Source organism: Barbatula barbatula (assembly GCF_947034865.1).
Source record: "Barbatula barbatula genome assembly, chromosome: 8".
Lineage (NCBI taxonomy): Eukaryota > Metazoa > Chordata > Actinopteri > Cypriniformes > Nemacheilidae > Barbatula > Barbatula barbatula.
Window position 1 is genome coordinate 18,806,658 of NC_136771.1, and position 26,532 is coordinate 18,833,189.

Genomic DNA, 26,532 nt, shown 5'->3' on the forward strand with positions numbered 1-26,532 from the left:
AAAAAAATGATATCTCTTCTACTTTCATTGCTAAATTTTGCTGTAAGAAATATTTACATTTAACAAAAGTTATACCGTTACTAGACAATGTTATTTCTTCGATGTTGCCTCTGGTACGCATTTCCTAAAGTTCATTTTTTTAAGTATTCGTCTGAGAAAAATTACATAAATACAACTGAATAAATCTTAGCTATTTATTGTGATTTATTATTATTTATTGCATATTTAAAAGTCATACGTGTCATTTTATGCAAATAACTGCAAAGGAAAAATATATTTTTTTAAAGTCTCACACAGCATAAAATGATCACACAAATATTTTACCTGCGCAGAAAAATAACTTCTAAGGGTGAATATCATCACTGTAAACCTTTTTTTATGAAACACTTCTTCCAATTTCCCTCTCTCACCCACGTGTCGTTTGAATTGGACTATAAAACAGTTTGGGAGTCGAGCATGTAAATATATTTTTAAAGTAAATAATCAGTACTTAGTCTTTTGAACAAATCTGTCTTAAGTTTTCTTGTCAGACCTTGTTTTACTTATTCTGTTTAAGGCCCTGGAATTAGTACGAGCAACCATGCTTTTATTTTTTAACGGTGGTCTGCAATACAACGCCCAAAGAATAAAACCTATGGCAAACTAAGTGGCCAAATCATTTGTTTGACAAACCAGATATATCACACTCTACAGTATGTTATACCATATCCTACTTGATATATTCATGTTTTAATTATTGAATTAATATAATATAATTGTATGAACATGGTTATTAACATGGGCATCAACACTATGCCATTAGATTACATATAAAGTGTCCATCACTATGTAAAAGAGTCTCTCTCTCTCCCTCTCTCCCTCTCTCTCTCTCTCTCTCTCTCTCTCTCTCGCTTTAGGTAAGCATAGGCAGCGCGAGCAGCTCTGTTCACAGTCACTGGTGGGGAGTCGCATGTATCAGCGCTCGTCTCTGGATTTTCTCTTCAGCTGCGCTCCTCATGTCTCTCCCTCTGTTTCTTTTTTAATCCGTGTCGCAGTTAAAGAAAGGCAGAGGGGGAAAGGGCGCGAAGAGAATAGCGAACCGGTCCCGAATCATTCCAGATGGCTGCCTCTGAATCAGTGGATGAGATTGGGTTCTCGGGTTCAGAGCTGTAAGGAGCTGGTGTTCCGGCGAGAGGCTTTTCAGCCTTGGTTTGAAGGTAAGAAAGCTGGCTGAAAGTGTGGGCGATTATCATTTTGTGTGGTAACTTATGTGAATGATTCTTTTTTGGATGTGAGGTTTTAAGATGCGCTGTGCAGGAATGTCACGTTGCCGGTGTGTTTTGTCCCGGACCTGAGATGCTTTTGCTTTAAATGGTCGCGTTGTCGGCATCGCTGTCGTAAATTATAAGAGCAAGTTATTTTATTTTTGCAACATAGAAGAAGACATAATTTGCTCGTATAAGGAATCGCGTGGAAAATGATGCCCTGCAGGTTTACACATTTTAGGAAACGGTAGAAGACATCTAACAGTTAAGCATGTTTGTCGCCGTAAAGTCACCAGTGTGTCGGGCTAATTCAAAAGTTTCAGAAACAAATCTTCTCATGTAATGTATAACTTTTATGAATATTTCAAACAATCTAATTCTGACAGATTTGTCAAGTAGTTTTGCCAAATAAAAGGTAAATCTACTTAAACTGAACGTAAAACGTATTGACATGTCAGTACGCCTGTTTGGATCTAACGCTATAAGACAAAGATTTTCTTTATTTTCTTTAGAAGTCATGCTGCTATATTGATGTAAAATAAATCCAAATATTTTTGGAATGTAGACTACTTATTCCGTTAGACATGAGAGTACAGGTTTAGCACATGAAGTAACGCATCCATTAGTATTAATGTAAGTTAATGTGGAGATAAAATACTTCCTAGTTCAAAGAAAGCGCCGCCTCGCGGGGAAATAAACACACGCACGGACGCGCGCGCGCACACAGCAGGTCTTTGCAGCTGGCAAACACTTGACTCGCTAATTATTAAGGTTTCTGCAAACACATAAAATCAGCGAATTATTAGCACATGCACGTACTTAAACCTGAGCGATACAGACATTTAACATGAATACAAAATGTCTATATCTATCTATACACATTTTAAATAGAAGCCCTGTGCAATGCTAGTTTTGTTTAGTTATGATGCCGCACATGAAGTCATGCTTTTATTATACTGTAGTAAAAGTACATGTAACAACTGTGGTTATCTGGCGGCTTGACTTCCCTTTTATTACAGTTTTACTACAAATATCAAAACATCATGGGTAAATTATGGTTAATGTATTGTTAATTGTTATAAGTGGATTATTCTAATTATCTCTCATCCCCTCCTGTTTAAATTCCCCTGTGATGTTTGGCTCGCCCCTGTAATCTTCAATCTCATGTAATACAAGTTCCTTTAATTACCTACTCCCATATCACACAGACCGTGACATGCACATAGACACACAAACACAACGACAGAGCTAACAAGTGTTCTAGAATGTAACAGTGCTGTATTTGCGTATAAGCACTCAGTGTTTGTTCATTTTTTATTGTTATTATAAAATAGGCCTATATGTTATTTGGTTTTGTCTGTCCATCGATAGCTGGTGTTTGGATGTATTTGAGGGAAACTGAAAATCATACACATAGGTTGACATCCCTTTCTTGGCAAAAGAAAGTTTATGGACGACATTTCATTGTGATGATTATAGGATGCCAATGCGGTGTATTTAGTTTTAAGTGTGTTGTGTGACACACTGTTGATTCCCATTAGAATAATGATGGCTTTCTCCCTTAGAGCCGCCTTTGGGCTCCTATTGGCTCAACTTTCAACTTCCTATTTATATAAGGCCAATCAAACACTCCTCCAGGGAAGTGTTGGCCACAGCTGGTGAAGTGTTGATTGAAAACAACCTAAAGGCTGACGGCTGAATTGCCCTTCCAGAGCATCCGTACACACCCCTGATGAGCACTTCTGTGAGAGAAGCACACACACACACACGCGTGCTTCTGAGTTGATAAAAGTTCTGCTTACAAATGAAATGTGCTTGTCTTTGTCATCCCTTTTCTCTGCAGGTTCATTGGAAGTCAGGAGAAATCTCTGGACATGGAGGGTTGCTAGTTTGAAGAAGGATACATACAGTTTGTCTGTTGTTCGCAGCTGCTAACTTTCCAATCAAAAATTCCACTTGTTTTGCTTTGAAGCAAAATTGCCAGTTTTGTGAGATGGTCACATGACTGCAGTATGATTACCAAAAAAGCCAGTTTGCAGCTTTAGCGCAGCTCAGAGAACAATCAGAGACTCCCACCCACACATGTGCGGCTTTTGCCATGAATTTGGCCACGAAGCTGCGGAGGAATCTGAGGAGGCTTGTCATCCTCCTCGCCACCTTCTGTGTGGTCAGTGTTTTAGTCTCCGCCTATTACCTTTACACCGGCTCCACTCAAGAACTGGACCTCGCCGACCGAGCCATAGACTCAGACTGTGCCAGTCTCCGGGCACTTCCTTTCCGTCAGTCAGAGCCTCGGACGCCTAAACCAATAGATCCATCTCGAAAGGACCCAGTGGTGCTGGTATTTGTGGAGAGTCAGTATTCTCAACTTGGACAGGACATTATTGCCATACTAGAATCTAACCAATTCCATTACCATGCCGAAATCGCTCCGGGCAAGGGTGACATTCCACCGCTGACACACAAAGGCCGGGGACGCTATGCACTGGTCATCTACGAAAACCTTCTCAAGTATGTCGGGATGGACGCGTGGAACCGTGACTTGCTGGATAAATATTGTGCCGAATACAGTGTCGGCGTCATCGCATTTCACCGCGCAAGTGAAAACTCCCAGCCCGCTTTACCTCTGAAGGGTTTCCCTGTGACGTTACGAACAAATGTTGCACTTCAAGACTGCTGCGTGAACCCACGCTCACCTTTGCTCTACGTGACGCGAGCGGAAGTCGACCGAGGGCCGCTACCGGGAGAGGATTGGACCGTGTTTCAGTTCAACCACTCTACGTATGAACCAGTGCTTTTGGCCAAAGCACGTCCCAGTGAGAACAGGGCAGCACAGGTGCTACCCCACGGGCTTCATGCTACAGTTATACAAGACTTGGGTCTTTATGATGGGTTGCAGCGTGTCCTGTTTGGTCATGGGCTGAGCTACTGGTTGCACAGACTTATATTGGTGGATGCCATCGCCTATCTCACAGGCAGGAAGCTGTCACGATCTCTGGAGCGCTATATCCTGGTTGACATCGACGATATTTTCGTAGGGAAGAAAGGGACAAGAATGAATGTAAATGACGTCAAGGTAAGAGAGGTTGTTTGTTTGTTGGTTGAGGTCATCAAAGAGGAATTATGATTTTGCATATATGGTGTCGTGTGCAAGAAATTGATTAGATGCCGCACTAGATTAAGCGCATCACACTATCTATAATATATTACACACACACACAGGTTTATTTCAATAAATTGTAGTGAGTACATGTAGCATAGACCTCAATTGTTTTCAGAGCAGGCTAATAATATGTTCAATCCCTTCTTAACCAAACCCTCACACAAACCTGTATATGTTTTAGAGTTAAAGGGATAGTTCACCCAAAATGTCACTTCATTCAAAACCTGCCGGACACAAAATATATATTTTGAAGAATGTTTAAAACAACATTTGCCTCCCATTGACATTTATTGTATGAAACACATGGGAAATTATCCCATCTATTTAGACCAATCACAGAAGAAAAATGAGAACCATTAATTGTGCTATTAGTTCTTAGACACATTATTTAGTTGATGTTTGGTCTTGAGTGCCTCTTCGCGGATGCACACGTCTGATTTTGTAAGTGTGAATGATTTTGTGTGGTCTAGAATGGATTTTGCGTGTGTGTCGGTGAGCGAGAGGTGGTGTGTGTGCGTGTCACTGAATTGGAGTGGGTGTCTTGTCAGAATAAAGAGGCTACTTAGGAGGACAAGAGCAGTAAAATGGGGCTCATTCTGTCTTTCACACATTCATTCATAATCTCTTTCCCACGTTTGGCCTCTTTCTGAGGCCACTCGGCACAATGAAGCGCTGCTATCACACCATTGTGAGAGGACTTCATGACTTCAAGCTTCAGTATTAGGAGTATGCATTACTGCATGAATTAAATGTGGATGTTAAGCATTAGAATTAGAAAAAAGATGCAACCATTAGAGAGAGTTGAATATTTCAAGGGATAGTTCGCCCACAAATTCTGAATTCTAAACAAATCGCACTCTCATATCCTTACAAACCAGTTTACGCTGTTATCTTTTATAAGACATTTTTAAAGATCCATTATATATACCAAAATATAAGTCGATATGCAATAAGGATCTTGCCCTTCCTGAAGTTTGTGTCAACATTACAGATCCAATGCTGTTTTGCCTTCAAGGACACCCAGGTGACCTTTTTGAACGTGAACGCAGGTTGAGGTTAGATGAGATAACAGTATTTTCTATTTAATTCTGTTCCTCACACAGACACACAGTATGGCTTCAAAATACATATGAACATAAGTCTTTTAACAAAAGCAATCCTTTAAAAGTAATCCAACAGCAATATGAACGACTGACAGCATGACATAAAAAAAAAAAAAAATGCATTTATTTAAAAAATTAAATAAAAGGTTTTCATATTAAAAATATGTTAGAGCCTTTCCTAAATACATGTACACATATTACTGTTGTATTGCTGAAAAGTGAATATGGACTCATTGTCTTTGTAGTATTTGAGGTCGGAAAAATACAGAACATATTTTCTGTGATTTTGACCTGTTTCTCCAGTTCAATTTTTTGCCAATAAATGCAAATTTGTATCTTTTATCTGGGATGAATATTTTTAGTAGTTGACAGAATAAAAAAAATATTTGTAATCATTTTGGCGATAAATAATTAATAAGATGAATCATTAAATATTTCAAAATTACAAATGGGGTACCTAAATTCCCACATCCCTGTCACAAACCTATAGCCTACTGACTTCCATGATTTTACGCTATCGAACCCGTCAGACACAATGAGCGACTATTCTTTCTGATTGACCCACACGGGTCATTTTCTTGTTAGATACAACAGATTCCGTTAACAGTGCGATGCCACTGTACACAGCGCAGGTACACGTTAATTTCCGAGCGCAATGCGACGGTAGAAAGGTTAGTGGCTAAACACGTGACATGTCTCCAGATGTTGCTAGCTAAGAATGTGCGCTGTCAAAATCTTCCTGATTGGTCTGAGCTAATTTAGACCCGGCAAATGAGGCAGCGGTAAGATAGAGGTTCTGGGTGTTCAGGGAGAGAATTAGAGCTAGTCGCTGTGGAGCATGGCTGGAAATGTCAGCAGAAATTCTCGGAGGGTTCTGGGTAAAAACAAGACGTGTGGTGATGGGGGAGAGAAGTGGGAAGGCTTTGATTCACCAGCCATTGTTTTTAGCCACTGTTAGTGCTGGTTATAGAAAAGCCTGTGATTGTTTATGGCAGACTGTCAGAACCAGCAGGGGTCTTTATGTGTGTGTAAAACTGATACTGAGCCAGTGGAGCAGCTTATTTCCAATTGCTTACAAGAAACTGTTAAGTATATCTGTTGTCTATTACGATGTATTTTATTGTAATATTCATACAACAGTTTTATTTACTTGTTTCAGATCGTAACAGCATTATAAAATTTTGTCATGAATAAACAATGCATTTTCGTTGAGGACAATGGCTGTTCCTGTTAGAGAGAGAAAGAGATCATTGGAAGCAAGAGTGAGAGAGGAGGAAAATCTGTGCGCTCTAGATGTTGGTGTTGTAGATTAGAATGTCACTTTCAGTGACTGGCTGCCATATCTCCCATCAGCCCATGGGGCAGGCTGGAAAAACAGGGGACACCAGTGATAAATGACTTGATGCGCTCTTACACACAACTCGCAAACACAAATGGGATTTACCTTTGCTCTATATGTGCGTGGATTCCCCAAGCAGTGATTCTGCTGAAAACGCAGTTAAAGTGACCTTGTGTTGGTAGCGGCGTAACAGGGCATTTCGGGATGGCGGTGCGTATATGGAAATGTGTTGTTTAAATTGTGTTGTGTAAATGACAGCTTGTGTGGAGTACTAAGGCCATTTAGAGTATATAATAAGTGTACATTTTAAGGCCGAGAGATATTTAAAGTATTCACAATGATTTCGCCTCTGAAAAACAGTAAAATAAAATCAAAACTGAAAGTAATTCAACCTTGCGTTTAGGGGTGTGGCCATCTGATTGCTTGTAACAATAGGCAATAAGGGAGTGTTTGGTAATTATTTGTTCTTTTATTTTAATTTTATGTTATTAATTTGTGCTTTTTATTAATATGTTAACTTTTAACCAGCATTAAGACAGAAAGCTTTTAAAAGCATCACTAATATAAATCAGTTCACAAACACTTCTATTTGAATTGATTCATATCTACTCATAAATGTTCAAAAAGTCTCATTGTCACACTTTTCAAGAATTTAAATGTTTGGGTAAAAGTGTACAGTAGGTAATTATTATTTTTTATTACCCTGCTGCGATCTTGTATACTTAATTCTGATTGGTGATCGCAACAATCCAAGGTATGCAATGCTTTGATAACAACCACGTAAAACTAATCGTAACCTAAATGGTCAAAACTATCACATGGTCAGCTGGGTATTGCAAGACATTGTGACCAGTGGAGTTTAATATCATACATAGATTATATATAAATATGCCTAATTAATGGCATGAGATATTGACAAATGATTAAACCTATTTGCGTATTCGTCGAACGTCGTGCCTTAAAACCACCTGGTTTGCATTCGGTACAAATTAGCTAATTAAAAATTTTGAATCTGTATTTCAATAATTAAATATAATTATTGTTAAATAGTTAAGTAGCCAGGCAATAATCAGATATACTGTACAACTCGCCAGGTGTTAAAATGAACCCCTTCACGTCAGGTCCCGGTCACCCCGTGGGTTTATTCTGCAGTAACAACCAGATGGTTGTATATTAAATTATTATCTCCTACACAGTGTATATTTATGTATATAGTAAATGAAAATTTATTAAACAGATCTGTCTTTATTTAGAGAAAAAACTGCGGGAAACATCTCTTGTTTTTTTATGGTGATTAGATTTAGAATAATGTGTATAAATTATTTGAGACTTGCACACATATTAATGTAAAATGCTATATTTATAATTAAGATAAAATAAAAAACAAGACAAATAACGATTTTTGATGATTTTTGCTACTTTGTCCGGCCCTAGTGCCCTTACAGCAGGTGGTTATGTGTATGTGTGGGATTGTCTTGCTGGCTTTGAAGCTGCATATACCTGTAGATGAGGATTAAAGACAAAGCTTCAACTTCACACTGACTTCAACATGTAGTCTAAGACAGAACAGTATCACAGTATCAAAGCAATACCCGAAGCACGAACACTCGAGCACATTCAGCCAGAGACAAAGAGCAGAATCAAAGCCACTCCTGAAGCCTCTTTCATACACATACCAATACACACACATACACAAATGTGGGTTAGAAAACAGGGGAAATGAGAGACAAGAACAGAACAGAACAGAAACACATCAGAACCGCCGCTCACTTCCTTTGCTGGGACTTAAGAAGAGATACAAAGTGATTTAGAAGAGATACAAAGAGTAACAGTACTCTTGGATGCTGTCAGGAGACGTACTAAATGTAGAGATGGACTAAGTATTAAAATAATTTTAAAAGAGGAGATTCTGAGGGCCATACGGCATCTGTAGAACATTAGTACTGAATTATTGCACTCCTTGTGTTTTGCTGCATTATTGTTTGTTCTCTGGTATAGATTAGTTTTTGTTCTGTTACACTTGTCCTTTGATTATAGTTTATTATATTTTTATGTCTTACTCCGATTATGCTTAAAGTCAAAGTTTACCTCATTTGCTCACCCTCGTGTCATTTCATACCTGTATACATTACTTTGCTCTGATGAGCACAGAGAAAGGTATTTTGAATAATGTTAGCAATTTTCAATTCTGTGACATAACTCTGCCATAGTGGTTTATGGATATGCACAGGGGTTAAATTGGGCCGTGGCCATCCGGGGCAGAGCCCCGGCACATAGGTTGACCGTCTCGCTCTGCTCCCCGCGTGTGTGCGGCACTCTGTCATGCCACAGTATAAATCTCAAATTTAAGTTACAATTTACCTTTTTTGTCGTTGTATACACTTACATTGTTAATCACGGAAAAACGGATATATGCAACCGTTGCATATATATAATGCATTGCAACGTAGTAACTCAACTGGCAGTCGTACATTAACCGTGTGCGCACAGAAATAATTTCCTGCGTTCCATTCCGAAGAGATCATTTTCTCTTTATTTGGAGTGACGTTTTGTATGGTGTCCCCTTCCTGAAGGGCCCTTCGGAGGGAGATATATTCAGTTTGGAATATTCTGTTTTGTCATTTTTGCAGCGGCCGCTGCTTATTTGCGAGTTGTAGACATGGCGTGTGGCGCCGCTTCTCGTCCGGTACGCAATTTTGTTTGACGTTTCAAGTCATAATGAGCTGTTTGTGAAGAAAGGCTCGACTTCCAAATTATGTCATTTGAATCAAATTCAAGCATTTAAAGCAGTTTGTTCATGGTGTGTGTTAATGGGTAATCTCAATCATTGTGAATGTTTTATGAAGTTTTGACAGAAAAGTACTGGAAATACGCAGGTCATATATACAATTCTGTGGACATTAATTAATGAAGATATTTGATATTGACACAAGGAATGGGCCCACAGAAAGATTTTCTTCTTACATGTATAGCTTTGTAAACTGCGGGCATCTAGAGTTTGAACAGCATTTTATTGGTTATAGAATAGTGCTCTCTTTATTTATCTTTAACAGTTTGTCTATTAATAAGATTATAAGCTTCGTATGCACACCCCTCAAAATCCCCCACTGAGCCCCGGCACATAACAAATCCCAATTTAACCCCTGGATAGGCATATAAACAATAAGACAAACGATTGGTGCTGAATTTGTGCTTGCCTTTAATTTTACATGAGCAGTATGGTTGGCATTTTTGCATGATGTTGTTGTTGTGATGTTTGATATTATCAATATATTTTATCAATGACAAAGCAAAAAGGTTTTTTTACTTTTTCAATTTTCTGTCCAATTTATCTAAAATGAGTTTTTGATCAATTTCTGGCAGTCTCAACATTTCTTATATGGACACTATTTATAGAAAAAGGGGGTTATATGGTGCTTATACGTGTTTTTCTGTGTCTTTGGTGTGTTATACGTTGTCCATGCATGTATTAGACACGTACAATTGCAAAAATTTAAGTGTCGGAAACAAAAGATGCATTCTATCAGAAAGTCAATGCTCACTTAGACCTGCCTGAAACGCCTCGTGTAACCACACCCCCACAAATCTACGTCAGTTCGTGGTATAATTTGATTAAGACCACCCAAATGGATACGCAAGTAAGGTGGGCGTAGCTGTCAATACAATGCAAACATGCACGGTATGTGGAACATACAGCGTTTTTGAACCTTAAATCGCGTTTACACATTGCATTACATCTAAAACAGATGAAAATATTCGTTTTAGCCTTGTCATATGACCACTTTAAAAGTAATTCCATCTTGACTTTAAATGCCAAAAGGTAATACATAAATCCGGTTTTCAATCTACTGTCTTTGACCCAAAGGAATAGCTTAAAGTTGTTCACCTGACACATTTAGAGCAGATTGAATCTGAAGCATCAGTCCAATCTTAAATCTGAGCTTCAAGAGGTCAAATACAAATCAACCAGAGAAAAACACACACCAGGCCTATTTTCAGCAAGTATTGATCCAATGATATTTCTGCCATGAGTTAGATGGAGCTGCTATATCTGTGTTGTCGTAAAGGGCTACACAGGTTGCCAAGCAGCTGTGGCTTTCAGCCTCACGCTCACACACCAACAACATAAACATGAATGTGTATGTTGAAAATCAGTTTTTGATTTTAGGAAATTCTAAGGGAATCACATGGACGTCTGATAAGAGGCACGTGAAGCAAATAAACATGGTGAGACAATAAAAGCGGTCAGGGAAAAATAGAAAGTACAATTGCTAAAATAGAAAGATGATCATCGGAGATTGTTGCTGTGACAACAATATGTTTATTTTTGCCAGTATTACCATTCCTCCTTTAATTTTGTCCTCTTGTTTTTTCCCAAATACAAATCTGTTGTGCTTCACCCCAGCCTGCTTCAAAAATCCATCTGTCCGTGTAGGATCATGACTCTTCTAATCCAGATCTTGCCCAATAAAATCGCTTGGATATTTTTTATAAAATGAAGGTGGGTGTGTCATGGGATGATGCTCCTGTGCCATAGAAAGCACACAGGCAGATGGCAACACTTAATGCAATGCTGTGTGCTTTCTCCAGCTGGAGGATTTTCTGATGTAGCTATTGATTTCTGACTTATGAAGTAGTCCCTAAAAGTCAGTGGGAATTGCTGTTTGCCCTCCATTTTGCTTTCAGAATCTGCATTTTTTTAAGAAAAATAAATATTCAAAAAGGACCATTAGGATGATGAAAAGTAGAATACCAGCAGAATACCAGACCTTAAAAGGCATCAATTCCTTAATTTGACTATTGGTTAATATTATCCAAAAGGCTTTAGAGCCTAAGTGATGTCAGCAGAAAAGTAAAATCATATCAGACAATAAGCAAGTGCATTTACATTTTGATGAAAGATTATGAAAAAACATTTTGGAACCTGATTTGTTGTGCATGATGAAAGTAAATATGATCACTTTGATTTCTTGTTAACTTGAGCATACAGACACCTACAGCACACTGTAGAAATAGAATAAGTGGGTAGAATGTTATTTCGCATTAAACTTGTTTGACTTGTTGTATATAAAAATTCAAAAATACTTCTTTAAAACATACTTTTTGTCATTACTGTTTGCATGGAACCGTAGGCACCTAGTCACCATATGTTTAAACAAATTGTACGCATACTGTAGTTGTGTTTTTGTTATCAATGTTTTTTTTTGTACATTTCTTATCTACATGAACGTAGTGATGTCAAATTTGTGCTACTTTATGCAATATTCAACAGTCATTTAGGATTACTTGCTACCAATAATTACGTTATATTGTCTACAAATCTAGAAATGTCCTGAGATGTATTATAGCTCAATATAAGATTAGGCTTTTGAGCCAACATGTGCCCCCTTTAGACGTTTTTTGTCCCATAGGAACTGGTATTAGCAAGTCCATTTGTTGTCCAACAGCACATGTGCACACACACCTACATCATCCAGATGACTTTTTTTGCCTGTAATCCTTTGCCCCTCTATCAGAACTGTCACTCAGGATTTAACATGTTGTGGATGTGCACGCACAAGTATGATTAACAGGTTTTACGATCAAATAAAGGAACTATATGAGTTCACACATGCATTCGTCAAACAGTGATAAGTATTTCAATTCCTCCATAAGCTTTGAATGAGACCTCACCGAGGTAGATTAATGGGCATGTATATGCGCATGCTCGCTTTCCTCATGGGTTTGGGAATGAGAAATGATTTCATGTGCAATAAATATTACATGTGCAGCCTTTTCTGGTTCTCCTGGTGGATGCACACAGATGAATTCACATAAGGACAGTCTGTCTGTCTTTGATAAGTAGATTTGATCGGCAACAGACTCTGTTGAGATTTATGGATTTATTAATTCATTGCTGAACACAGATTAGTTAACTGAGATGAACCAGATGGATAGATTAAAAACAATGTTGGTTGTAGTTAATGGGATGAAAGACACCTGTAGCGACTGTGCTGGATCTCCTTAAGGGAACTGAGTAGTGAGGTTTCTCTTGCTTTTATATTTTGCATTGCACAATTTCTGTTTAGTATTTAAGAAACATGCAGCAGCTGATCTATCATTCTCTCTCTCTCTCTCTCTCTCTCTCTCTCTCGCTCTCTCTCTCTCTCTCGCCTACCCATATGTCTTCAGCTATTTGTCAGCATTTCAACAGGTCCCCTCCTCCTTTCCTCTTAAACTTTCTCTCTCTTTCTCGCACTCTCTCTCTATCTCTCCCTCCCCTGTTAGGGATCGATCGGTGCTTTCAGGTCATTAACATGCATCTCTGTCACTCTATCTTCTCCCTGATCGGCCCTCAATGTCAGCAGAGACACACAAGAAGAGCAGAGAGAAAACAAGAACAGTCAGACAAGTTTTACAGGAGGATAAGAGAGATAGCCCAAAAGAGGACAGAAAGCTTGGAGGGGAGAAGATATAAAGGATGGGGGATAAACATACGCTTTTATTCTCGCGGATTTGTGTAGTTTATCCCTCACCGGAGGCTTGTGTGCATGTGCGCATAATGAAATGAAGCACAGCTGTGGTTGTAATGTTTAACTATAATTTGCTCTCTCTGCAGTCTAATAAAAGCAGTCAATCTGATTAACTCTGGATATCAATCCCTCTGTACCTCACTTAGACATATGCGGGTGTTTGGTACACCACGGTATTGAAAATGCTCGAAGGTGTTATTGCGGGCATGTCAAATCACTGTGAAGAAAAATGTGTCTTTGACTGGATGAAATAACACTCGTCAAACGTTTATGATGCGTAAGTGTCATACGCATGCGCACTCGCGCGTTCTGCCAGCCTTATGCCGCGGTCACACTTGACCTTTCCTTCCATTGACTTCCATTCATACGCATGCAAATTCGACAGACTGGAAACGCAAGCCCATCCAACGATATTTTTACATTTCGCTGCGTCGCAAAGTTACAGTTTGGTGAACTCTGACCTGCGAATTCGCATCACGTGAGAGCGTGAGGCCAACAGAAGATGAAAACGTCACAGCGTGACCTCTCGATGCAGACATGTGAAAAATAGAGTAATCCCTCACGGGCATTTTTGTACTACCATCCGAACGATCTTTGCATATTCAAAGTCAAGTCTGACCTTGGCTTAAGGTGAAATAATAGTTATGTCACGCGACTTCTCATATTTACGTGTTTCTAAATATCACATAGAAACAACTTGCCGAACTAAAGCACCAAAATTGCATGGATTATATTGCGATTTGCATTACTGATGACAGTTGAAGAGTTAGCTTGGACCGCTAGCCACGCTAAAAGTGGCATCTTGTAATTTCATCGACTATGTATGTTAACTACACTATTGTACAGCAAGTAAACATGTACACCATTACATGTTTTCTCTTACTAAAATCGAGTATTTATTTAAACACCTGACAAATTATCAATAAGCTGTACTTTCTATTTATTTTCTTGTTATTAGTTGATATTTGAAAAAGTTATTAAACTTGTTTTTGACACCATAACACTGATATTGGTTTTTGAACTGTTTTTGTAATGCATTTCATCACAAAGATACTACTGTAATAAAAGCTTCATCAATTACCACTACATAAAAATGTACTACCGGCACAAGGCTAACCTCACTCCTGCCTTTATGGGAATTTCAAACATTATGAACTTACCATTGTTTATATTGGGACGTTTATGCTATGGGAAAGGGAATGGAATGATCGTTTTGTGCAATCAACATGTGTTTTTTTGAGAAGTGTTTGTGCCGTTTTTAAAGTTTTGTTAACAAAATTATGCTTTAGGGTATTTAATCACCTTTTCTTTATTTTGCAAACACATTATGCCTTATAAATGGCAAAAAGGGTTAGTAATGAAAACAAATCTTTTTTTTTATTATATTATAATGCATCCTGAAAAATGTTTTTACAGATTTTTCACGTATACTAGCAGAAGCAAATTACAGAAAAAGACTGCAAATTTACAAAACATGAAAACCATAATTTTACAGGACAAAACTGTAAAAAAAAACATTTTTACAGTATTTTACTGGTGCCCCAGATGCGGGAAATTACAGTTTTTAACAAAATAGCAAAAGACAATTGTACATGAACATCATTCAAAATATATTGTTTATTAGTGTATTGCTGAAATAATGTTTTGTCAATTAAAATTGTGAATATGAATGCTGTATATCACAACATTGCATTTTACTTGTGTAGTGTTTATTAAAATTACTTTAAAAGTATCCGCTTTATTAGTATTAAGTTCAAATAAAATGTTAAACTGGAAAACAGTTCTATTAGATTCTGTCACAGAGAAATCGTGTTTTATTCTCACATCATTTTTTTATTTCTCTCTTTTTTCCATCAGCATTGCCGCAAGGCAACATACATACCTACAAAAACATTTTTTTGTTGTTAGTATTTTAAATGATAAGGTCCAATTTATGGAAATAAAATGAGTGTTAAAGACAATTCAGTTCTTTTTTCCATTCATTCTTTACACCTGAATTGAGCAAATTAATTATACATCTCTCCATTACGTCTTAAGAACACTGATTAAATGTCCGTGGAGCAAAAGTCAGACGAATACATTTTCCTTGAAGAAACCGTATCATGCTACGCTCTGATTACTTTGGCTGATTACTACTTTGGTGGATTGAGGCGTACCTGCATGCAGTTTCTTGTTAGCCAGAACTAATAATAAATTCAAATGAGTGACTCTACTACTTGAATTCATTAAAGGCATTTTAAGGTCAACCAATGACACAATGACTAAGTGAAAGATATGCATTTCTGTTTCATGGAACAGAGTAACATGGGACCGCATGAGAGAAGTTTGGTACATTTTAGATTGAACCTTTCAATTCGAATGGACCCTTATTTCTAAATGAGTGTGCAATTCTACTTTCATGGAGTACTATCATGGACCTTGAATATGCTGGCTAAATACTAATACTACGCAAAAATTATAGTATATTAGAAAACAATGTAGACCAAGCCCAGTGCGCAGCATATCCCTAAATCTAACCCACTGTTTGAGACCAACACGGTTGTTGATCCAGCCACATGCCCTGCTTGGGTACATCTGTAACAGTAATAATAAAACAAAGAAATAAAGAATGCTTCGAAATTAGAGATTCCAAAACGTTCATCGTGGTTCAAAATAAACAGTTTCTGCTCTTATGACAGCGCACACTGAATTTCAAAGCTGACGGGAAACATCAGAACTATGATGCCATTATGAAGCAGCTACTTTGGCTTATCAATGCATTAATGATTCATGTGCAGTCTTTTGAAGTGTGCTCCGTAAACGTAAGGAATCGATTAAAGACAGAGCTGTTTAAAACCTTATGCTTAAATAATTAATCCAGCTCAGTTTGTTGCATTTTAATCAAGAGGAGGCTGACTGTCCTGTGAAAATAAGCTGGCAAAGTTTGCAGTTGAACTTTTTAAACATGTGTGCTGGAAATGTATGTAAATAAATATATTAAAGCATTATCACAGATTTTTTTTATATTACCAACAGCATATGTATCTTTTTTTGCCATTCATTTTGACCAGGTTCAACTATTTCAATTATCTACACAATCTGATTCATTGATTCATTTGCATCGATACTCAGAAATGATCCTGGTCCCTTTTTCAACGATGCTTTACTAAAAATGTATGTTTGCAAGATTTTTGCCAAAATCTTATAATAAAAATCTCGATATATTTAGCTACATCACTCAGGCCTAGTTGTTGCCATTTTGTACTTTAGAACAACTTTACAATTTATGCATGTATCTATACATGTCACGGCTTGCTGATGCAATGGGAACGTTTGTGTCTGTTTCCTAGGAAATCTTACTTCAATTTTTTGGATCTGTCATTCATTGCAAGTTCGGTCTCTCATCTTTTCCTTCACCTCCCATCTCTTCATATTTCAGTTTTGGAATTGTTATCTTATGTCAGATTCTAAAAATCCCATATTCAATATTAAATCTCTCTTTCCTACTTCCACTTTCCCCTCTGACGTACAGACACATACGGTTAAATCTTGGATTTAAAACATAAAACATTTAGAACAGGGGGGAAAAAACATGATGTATAGAGCATGTTGTCACATTATCACATTTGATCTCAGTGTATCATGAGCTTTTCAGCTAAATTGAAACCTGTGACAACCTGCCCCAATTAAATGTTATAATTATAGAGTAAATTGCTATGTAAAACTTTTAGATATTGAGATGATCGAAAACAGTTTGCTTAACTTAATCTGAATTCATCCTACATTTTTAAATAATTGATGTTGTGCTGGGCGGTATGACTATTAATTTATACAACGGTATAGCATGCAAAGGTAACTTGCATACGTTATTTAAGCAAATGAATAGAGAAAACATCCGTTTAGTATATGTTTATATAGACAAATTATGATCCAGTAGTGCCGAGGGATAGAAAGACGCATTCTGTTTGAATGGCTGGTCATAGTGCAACACTGTCGAGCTGCGCCGCGTTCCGCACATTGTTTAAGTTGCATACACCGGTAATACGCTATATAAAAAATTCATATTATAATAAAAATACACAACGGTATTCGGTAAGGACCGGTATACCGCCCACACTAAACACCTTACCGGTGCCCGTATTAACTTTAATGTAGTTTCCCAGCATTCACACAAATATAATTATAATGTTATGTAACTTTCAAAGATACAATTCACAAAAATGCTTGTACCTGAAAACACACATTATTGCACTCTTACTTTAGAACCAAAAGCTTAATAGTCCTATTATCCTTTAGTTTACCTTTTCTTCCCGTCTGCCTGAGCTATCAAACACTGTATTCCTAGAAAACGCGTAACTCACTCGCCCCCTCAATATGCATAAAGGGGTCTAATCAAAAGCTTCAGTTTTACTAATATCGCATAATGACACGAACATTGAATTAGATGTCATTGGCTTGTGAGGCCGGATCATTTTAAATGAATGAGTCCTCAATCAAAATGCCACTTTATTAGGTTACGATGCAAAGCGAACATTCGCGGGTGCCGCCTCATGCGGGAGGGCTGATTTGATTTCCAGGATGTGAGTACCTGTGTTGATTTTGTTGATGAGGTTTAGTTTAACGTAAATGAAATTAATTATGAAAATGCCATCAAGGATAACTGCCACACTCTCACCAGAGGATAAAATCAAATATATTACACCAGTCTTCTGGCGCCCATTGGCGTGTTCATTTGTCTGAGTGAGTGTGTTTACTTGAGTGTGTCAGCATATCTTCCTGAGCTCTATGAGTAATGACTCGATGACACTGTCTAAGTCAGCCAACACGCCCCTTCCTGCCTTCTGTGATATTACCATATATCCTACAAACCAGTGACAAACACACTCACTGTCAGCTGTCAGACAGCTATCGATTGTATTTGCATGGTGTCTTGGCTAGAAATATATGAGACTGTTTTATTGAAACTACTGCAATGAGGCACCTGCCAAATCCAAATGCTATTTCTCATTCAGCAAAGAATTATCACATCCTTACACACAGACACACACACGCACACACTTACACGCTGGTTTTTACTATTGTAATTAGTATTAGTAAAAACATCTCATAGATGCCATGTTGCCAACCCAAAACTCAACACTAAACCTGTTGAAGTAAAGAGATATAAAGCACAATATCATTTGAGGGATTTATGGGCCATATGATGCTCTAAGAAATCAGTTAGTTGACAGGTTTGCTATATTAGTAAAAATTTACATTTTAAAAAACTATTGACCATTTTGCAAGACTTAAACAACACTGGTCTAGAAGCACTTCCTGATTTCCATTTGATATATTTTTTTATTTCCCATACATATCTTTGTCCAAATTTGATTCAGTTCTAAATGTTCTCTAGGTTTTATTTTGTTACATTTGTGTTTATTGTTAAAAAACGAAAATGAGAAGTGCTTCTGAGTGTTGTTAACGTCTTGCAACGTGGTCTATATGGCCAAACCTTTCACAGACCATGGACACATAATCTGAATTAATAATGCGAACATCAAAATGGTTTTAATATCGTTTTCAGTTATTATGCTGTATTGAATGATACTGTACACTCTTGCTTGCCATAGGAGAATCATTTATGGCTCCACAAAGCACCATTCAGTAAAGAGCCATCTCTTTCTTACAATTTTATAATCTGAAGAACCTTTTTTGTGAAACACAAAAAAACATTTTTTGGAGTTTTAAATTTTAAATGTTTTGTCTTTCAGGCTCTTCTGGAAACACAGAATGTTTTAAGGTCGTACATCTCAAACTTCACCTTTAACTTGGGATTTTCTGGGAAATTCTTCCATACAGGTAATTGTGGACATGATAAACAGACAGATTAGGACAAGGTGAAAACTATTTTGTTCCCAAATTATTTTTTAGAAATGCCTGTGAACAGATGTTTTGCAATATTCTGATTGGCATGGCAACACTGAAGTTTCATGGTTCATTGTGTTACAGCTTTCTGTTTTTAATGTGCGTGTATATGTATCACCGTGTTTGTTTGGATTCATTAAATTAAGTTAATCGCCCACTTAAACAGGAAGAGACCTTGTGAAGCAACCAACAAACCAAGTTGATTAGGTAAAGAAGTGTAAATCAGACATAATCCTCTAAATAATGGGCAGACTGTACGTGCTATGTCAACAATTTGTGGATGAAAAGTACAGTATTATTTTTGCATTCTTCTACTTTGCCTTTTTTTTCGTATTTTAACCTTCTTCCAAACCTAGACTTACATTCTTCAAATATCCATCGAAAAATAATTGAATAATTGTTAAATGAAAACCATAAAAAGTAAAAGGACGACATTTAAACATTTATTGTGCAGAAATTTGAAATTCGGTTTAGACTGTTGTAGTATCATTTCCAACCAACCCACAGATGTGCCTCTAATGAAGTAAACTTGGTAACCAAGGAGACAAAAGTGTCACTAAAAAGCATGCTTAATATGGAATGTTAGATCATTTGTGAAAAAACTAAGAACTAAGTAACTAAGAAATGTAAAGTTACAAACGTAAAAATAGTTTTAATAGCGTGTAATTCCCAGTGTAACCAAAATAAGATTTAAAAAAGTCATATTTCTTATATTATGTCAAATTTCATTTTCAAATGTGATAGAAATGTGCACATTTTGTGGTTTAAAGCTTGTAATATTTATAAAAAAATGACATTGACATTATTATATATTTTTGGGATGCATGTTTGTATATTTATTTTAAGCAGTCTAGTAATGGTATGTTTTGAGGGAATGTCTTTTTTGTAAGTTACAGCCCTTGATTAAAGACCTAATATGCTTATAATATGATGTGTGTAGGTACACAGGAGGAAGACGATGGAGATGACCTGTTGTTGAAATATGTTGATGAGTTCTGGTGGTTTCCTCACATGTGGAGTCATATGCAGCCTCATCTCTTCCACAACGAGTCCTCTCTGATGGAACAAATGATTCTAAACAAAGACTTCGCTCTGGTGAGAAAAAGAACACCACTCGCACAATCACATGTATTTGCTGAACAAAACCAATTGTCATCCTACTCAAATAAATACTTAACCCATTAACCCAACATTCAGTCATGTATCATTTACTCTGAAATAAATGGTAATTATACATGTTTTATCAGGTACTTAGTGACTGTGTGTGTGTGTGTGTGTGTGGTCCTACAGTCTGGGGACTAAATGTATCAATAAAGAACATTTTTGACCTTCTGGGGAAATATTTTGGCTAATAATTGTCGAAAGGTTTGTGTTATTAATTGTGTTAATTATTCTGTTAATTCTGTTTTCTGTTACATTTTTTATTTATTGTTTTCAGTTTGTTTAATTATTTGTGTTTTATTTGTTAAAGTTAAACTGCACGTTTCCATTAATTGTGAAGTTGGACATAGAAAACGGCAGATCAAACGCATGGTGCTGATCACTGAAGTTTGTTGCCTATGATCTGTGGCTTTGTTTTTGATGTCATCTGAAACGTTATCCGACAGGATCAAGCTCCATTTCTTTCGTTTCTTTGCCGAAGGTTCCCAGTAGCTTAATGGCTTCCTTTGATGTTCGCTTTCTTTTTTTATTTCGTCTTTTGGACTGTCAAATACAGCTTTCGGCCAATTGTCGATATTTTCGTACTTTCCATAAATATTAAAGGTTATTCCTGGAAAATTTGTATCGTCTTCCATGTTGTTTGTGGTTGACTAAGCTACAGTATAAATCCGTTATAATGGTTAAACTTGGCGCAGTGATATCGAACTGTAATTTGGCCGACAGATCTGGAACTACTTCATAGGTGTGCGTTTGAATGAAAAATAATGCACACCTGTAGAACCTTCGTCAGCCAATTAGAATCACGGACCCCTGGTATAAATAAGAAATAATGAAGGAATAAATACTTAAATGCAAAGAAGAACTGTATTTGATGTTTGTGACTGTTAGTGATCACAGTGTCGTCTAGGCAACGACTATGTTCTAGTGTGTGCATACTGTCTTGCTATGTGCTACAATGTACATACTTTTCCATTACAAACACACTACATAGTTATGAGTAGGCGAATTGGGACGCAGCAACTATCTATCTGGAAATTCTCCATAAAACATCGGAACTCATTTAGTTATCTCATTGCAACACTTCTCAGTGCTTTTTTCTGTCTGTGACTCTCGTGTCACACTCAAAGACTCTCAGACCGTACCAGCAGACTATAATACTTTGACACATAGAGTATTGTGTATTTTCTCGTCATGTGTAACAGCGTAACACATGCTGTATATTCTCAATTCTCAGCTGACTCATGGCATTTCTTGATCCTTCCCCTGCTCATCTCCTTTAGTTTTTTGACTCTCACTGTATATAAAATTGCAAATAAAAAATCTAAAATGTATTTTACCAGCAAATAACAGAAGGTTTTGTTTTGTAAAGTAAATCCATTCATTCTTAATTCAATCAGGTTTTGCACAAACTTATACCTGTCAGTTCACATGAATGCACAAGGGATGCACTGTTAACTGAATTTTTGTTAATATATTGTATTTGAAAATATGTTATACTTTTTCATTTCGATCCCGTTGTTTTAAATGTTTTAAAGGTGTTATGTAATAATGAAAATGAAAAGCCTTGCTCACACATCAAAACAAATAATTTCAATTCAATCTATATTGAACTGTATGCAGAAGATTTCATGCCAAAACAATACAGTGTGTGTTTTCTAACATTCTTATGCAAGTAAACAGGAATTTACCCTTGATGATCTATGCACAGAAAGGTAGATCATTGCCTGATCGCAAGCTATCAGGATTCGCTAGAACCATTAGGCCGAGTGTCAGCATCACCATCATTTGGCAGTTTGGATGTTAGAAAAGCCACCGTAATGTGAGAAACTACAGACCCTAAAGTGCCCCTGCTGAAAAACACAAACAAACATTCTCTGTGTCTAGAAACATAACCGCCAGCTAAATAAAAAGTTGTGCCCTGCGTTGAGGGCTTGAGCAGTTAAGCTAATGCGGTTTTGCGTTAAAATGAGAATAATATCAGGTTCAACAAGGCACTTTTGAAAACAATAGTCTGTTTCATAATGTTAATGATTTATTTGTCCTTATAATCATTATCTGGGTCGTTCTTGCATTTACGGTTTTATCTTAATGTCTTTATGTTGTACAGATGTTACTCGGATGTGTATTCTGCTCTAGTTTTCTTCAAAATCGCGAGCTGAAAATACATTTAACGTATATTTAATTCTATGGCAACTATAATTCATACACATTTATTGGAAAACGAGGGCATTTGGGGTGATTTTATAGGCTAATACTTTTCACAAATCATTCTTGTAATATTGAGAAAATTCATTATTTTATTCAAAACGACTTTGTGTATGCTTTTCAAAAGATAATTCATGTCAATCGAACCCAGGAATGCAAGATAAGAGGATAACATTTTCCACAACAATGCATCACAAAAAAATCAATGTTTAGGTTTGCATCGCATAAAGTAAAAACATAAATAACAACAAATGTGCAGTGCAGAGGCCCAATAAGGAAAACAACAATTAAGTTTTCTTTATTGTTGAGCCCTGTGCCTACAATATACGTAACTTTAAGGCAATGACATATTAGAAATCCTGCAGCCTAATCTTTGTCTTTCACTCGGGTTATGTTTGCGTTTATGTGTGTACGTGTTGTTTCTCCCTTATTACATTTTCTCTTCTCAAAGCTGCCAGTGGCATCTGCAGTCGGTGACAATTGGCAAACTTCAATAATTGAAGTTAAGAGGAGTAACCGAGGTCAAGCAGTTAGCTTGCTCTTGACTTTGCGCTACCAGTCAAACAGACCCGTGTCTGTCAGCTCAAACCCGAGCTGACAGATAATTTTATTGGCCTGCTAGCGGCAGAAGTTTGATAATCTAGAGAAGACAGCTTTGATTTGCCTTTATTGGTCTAGGGGCTTGATTAAATCAAAGAGCTCTGCGGCGAAGCTAACACAGCACACATGTGCGTAGTTGCGTGTGCGTGTTTCTAAATGTGCACCCGTTTCCTTTAGGGAAATTCAGTGAATTACTGGATCCTCATGATATGGAAGTTATATTTGAGAATGCACCTCGAAATACAGTTATCGACTTAGCGGTTCTTTCGGTGTGTATTAACTCACCTATCTGATTTTAATTATGTCTCGGAGAATTGTGAAATGAAAATGGATTTCTCATAAAAATCATAAAGTCTTGAATCAATACCTCTGAGTAGTTCTGAATAACTCTGCAGATAACGGTGAACGTGTGTGACAGAGAGAGACAGAAATAGCATTATGTGTATAAAAAGAATCATCGTTTAATAAAAATATTTGATTAGTGTACTCTTGGGGCGTAGAGGGAATTTTCCTGGCCTGTTATGAAAGGGAGGGCACTAAACACACCTTAAAAGGGATGGTTCACACAAACGGTCGTTTAGTCACCCTCTTGTCATTTCAGACCTGCATGACTTTCTTCTTTCTGCAGAACACAAAAAAAGATATTTGGTAACGGAACAACGGCAGTTGAATTCATGAATTTGTGTCTGTGTGTGTTACAGGAGCATGGTATTCCGGTAGATCTGGGATATGCAGTGGCCCCTCATCATTCTGGTGTGTATCCAGTCCATATTCAGCTGTACGAGGCTTGGAAGAAAGCATGGGCCATACGAGTGACCAGTACGGAGGAATACCCACACTTAAAACCTGCACGTCATCGTAAAGGATTCATCCACAACAACATCATGGTGCGACTCTTATCATAAACGTGGTCACACGACTAAAACTACTCTCTCTCTCTCTCTCCTGCACACAAGTGAAAGTGACTTGTGCTCATGCTAATTCTCCCGCTGGTAGATGCGTGGGCATGCCGCATGCTTTTCCGGGAGAATTGGCCAATAAGGGACTTAGAAAAGTTGTTACGTAACGATTTTTAATGTTCGAAAAAAACATCCCAAAACCTGGACGAACACTGGGGGAGTGTATCGAGCACAGAAACACTACCTCATACCTCCAACTTGTTTTTTGACAAGATGACCAAGTTAAGCATGAGAAGACATTTAACATTGTAAATAAGACAGAATGCATGAAAAACCGCTGCAGGGCCGCTTTAAGTTTTTACAAACCTGCACACATTTTTTGTTCTGATGAGCACAAAGAAATAAATTTGGAAAAACGTTAGCAACTGAGATTTTCTTCTCCGTGTATCTCTGTGGCAGAATTACAGCGCCACATACTGATATGTTTTGTATACTAAATAGTTTTGAGTCGGTTTAGCTGTTTCGTGTATATGCAGATATTTCTTGAGACGACGCTGTGAAAAAGAAAAAAAGTTCGGACAGGGAAAGCTCTGGCTTCGTGTGGACGTGGCCTTATTTTTTACTACTAATGTATACAGGTTTTAAACAACTTTAGATTGCATAATTCATGATGGACTAATGCTCTCTATAATTCCCTCTCTCAGTGTGTAATATTATCTAATCCATCGTTCTACACTTTGAATTTCTACCGGAAGTAAAATTAGTTATATACTGTACAAACTATTTATTCTATCCCCAAACCTTTATGCCACCGCTAAACCTAACACGCACACAAACCTTTTGGCAATTAGAAATAAATTAGTTTGATTTATTAGCCCGAAAATTTTCAGCACAAGGTCTAGTTCGCTTGGTCTTCTACAAACTTGAATTCATTATGTCAATGCTTATGGGCGGGGCCTCATCTCACCTCTAGTTTCACAAAAACAAATTGCAGTCTTGCCTGCAAGAAACTGTTAAAATAGTTCGAATGCAAGCAACAGCTAGTGTAGCAAATCAATAAACAAACAGAACAAAAAACACTGATAACACATAGTCTCAAATCAAATAACCCATTGTACATTTACCACAGCAAGATCTATTAGATGCACACACGCAGACACAGATTTTTCATAGATGTCCCCAACCGCAGCTTTGAATCAATTTGTTGCTAAATAGTTTTTTGCTGTCTCTTTGCCTCTTTTCTGGTTAAAGACTCTATGGTTATCTGCAAATGTCAGACACACTGTACTGCCAGCACAAGCATTCAGTCTTTCTTTTTGTAACGCTGATGAAACAGCAGGAGCGAAGTTATCCTTTATTCACCTCTTATGAATACGCGTGCCGTCTCTTTAAAGTTCAGACAAACAAATTGGAGTACTCTCTATTGTTAAAACACCAGCCCACTCTAATACGGTTTTCTTTTTTCTTGCTTGTGAATAAAAAATGAGTCACTTTCATTCACAATACAAAAGAATGAACAGCATCAGGCCTGACACAAATCAGCGACGCTGTGCCTGTAATTAAGCTGTCATCGTCATTTCACCAGTATTTTAAGTGTCAGAGATGAGGTTTTGTGGCCGTTGCGTTTCAGATATGAGTCCAGAAATGGGTCATGGTCATCCTTCTATGTCCCTGCTTCTGTATCCAGAACTGGCACATACAGTATATAAAAAAGTTTTGTGTTTTAAACCTCTGGACAGATGTTTCACAGCAGATGTTTGCAAACCCAGATCTCTGCTTTTATTTTAGAGGATGCACCAAAACAGGGGCTGGGTCAGTTGTTGCAACACCTGCGGTCTAATAACAAGGGTGACTATAACAGGTCTCAGATCCCAACGGTGATGAGCGTGGATCAACCAAAAACTTAATCAAAAACACATCAGACCGTTAAGATACGGCAACACAAGGCTGAGCTCACTGTTATTTCACAAAGCACCGCTTTAATGTACTGACAGACCGAGTTACATTCAGTGAGAAGATGGAGGGGGAGGCGGGCCGCTGAGAACTGGAATGAAAGAGCACGCGAACTGAGCCTCATAAATTCTCCTGCCGTGCTGGTGGGACGTGCAGTTTAGTCTGTTTGCACTGGAATTGAATTTTAGGAGCTGGAGTAGATTAAAATATTAAATCAAGGCCACATGCGGGCTGTACAATTTCTCTGCGTCTTTCAAGTGTGTGAGCGTCACACAGGTTTAGATCGCCGCACATGCCCGAACAGTACTTGGCGAAGGACCAAAGAGAGCGAGAGAAAGCCGGAAAAGCAATTAAGTTAAAGTTAGATGGAAAGATGGACACGGTCCCAAATATCTCTTTCAGCTCAATCAAACAGTCAGAAAACAAGCATATGGGTGATGAAAGCTCTTATCAGCGCATTAGAGCAC

The 26,532-nt window shown here is 37.5% G+C and overlaps 1 protein-coding gene across 2 annotated transcripts in view; it reads left to right on the forward strand.

Moving 5' to 3' along the window:
• The first annotated feature begins 902 nt into the window (after positions 1 to 902).
• Positions 903 to 26,532, forward strand: part of ndst3 (N-deacetylase/N-sulfotransferase (heparan glucosaminyl) 3) — a 43,235-nt gene continuing 17,605 nt past the window's right edge. Inside the window, exons 1-6 of one of the 2 annotated variants that reach the window (XM_079463168.1) lie at positions 924 to 1,196; positions 2,810 to 2,988; positions 3,088 to 4,320; positions 19,094 to 19,181; positions 20,188 to 20,342; positions 23,915 to 24,100. In XM_079463168.1, the coding sequence (XP_079319294.1) occupies positions 3,343 to 4,320; positions 19,094 to 19,181; positions 20,188 to 20,342; positions 23,915 to 24,100 (1,407 nt within the window). In that variant the 5' untranslated portion in view covers positions 924 to 1,196; positions 2,810 to 2,988; positions 3,088 to 3,342. Of the gene's footprint in view, positions 1,197 to 2,809; positions 2,989 to 3,087; positions 4,321 to 19,093; positions 19,182 to 20,187; positions 20,343 to 23,914; positions 24,101 to 26,532 lie in introns of both variants that reach the window. The other variant, XM_079463167.1, reaches the window with a different exon arrangement.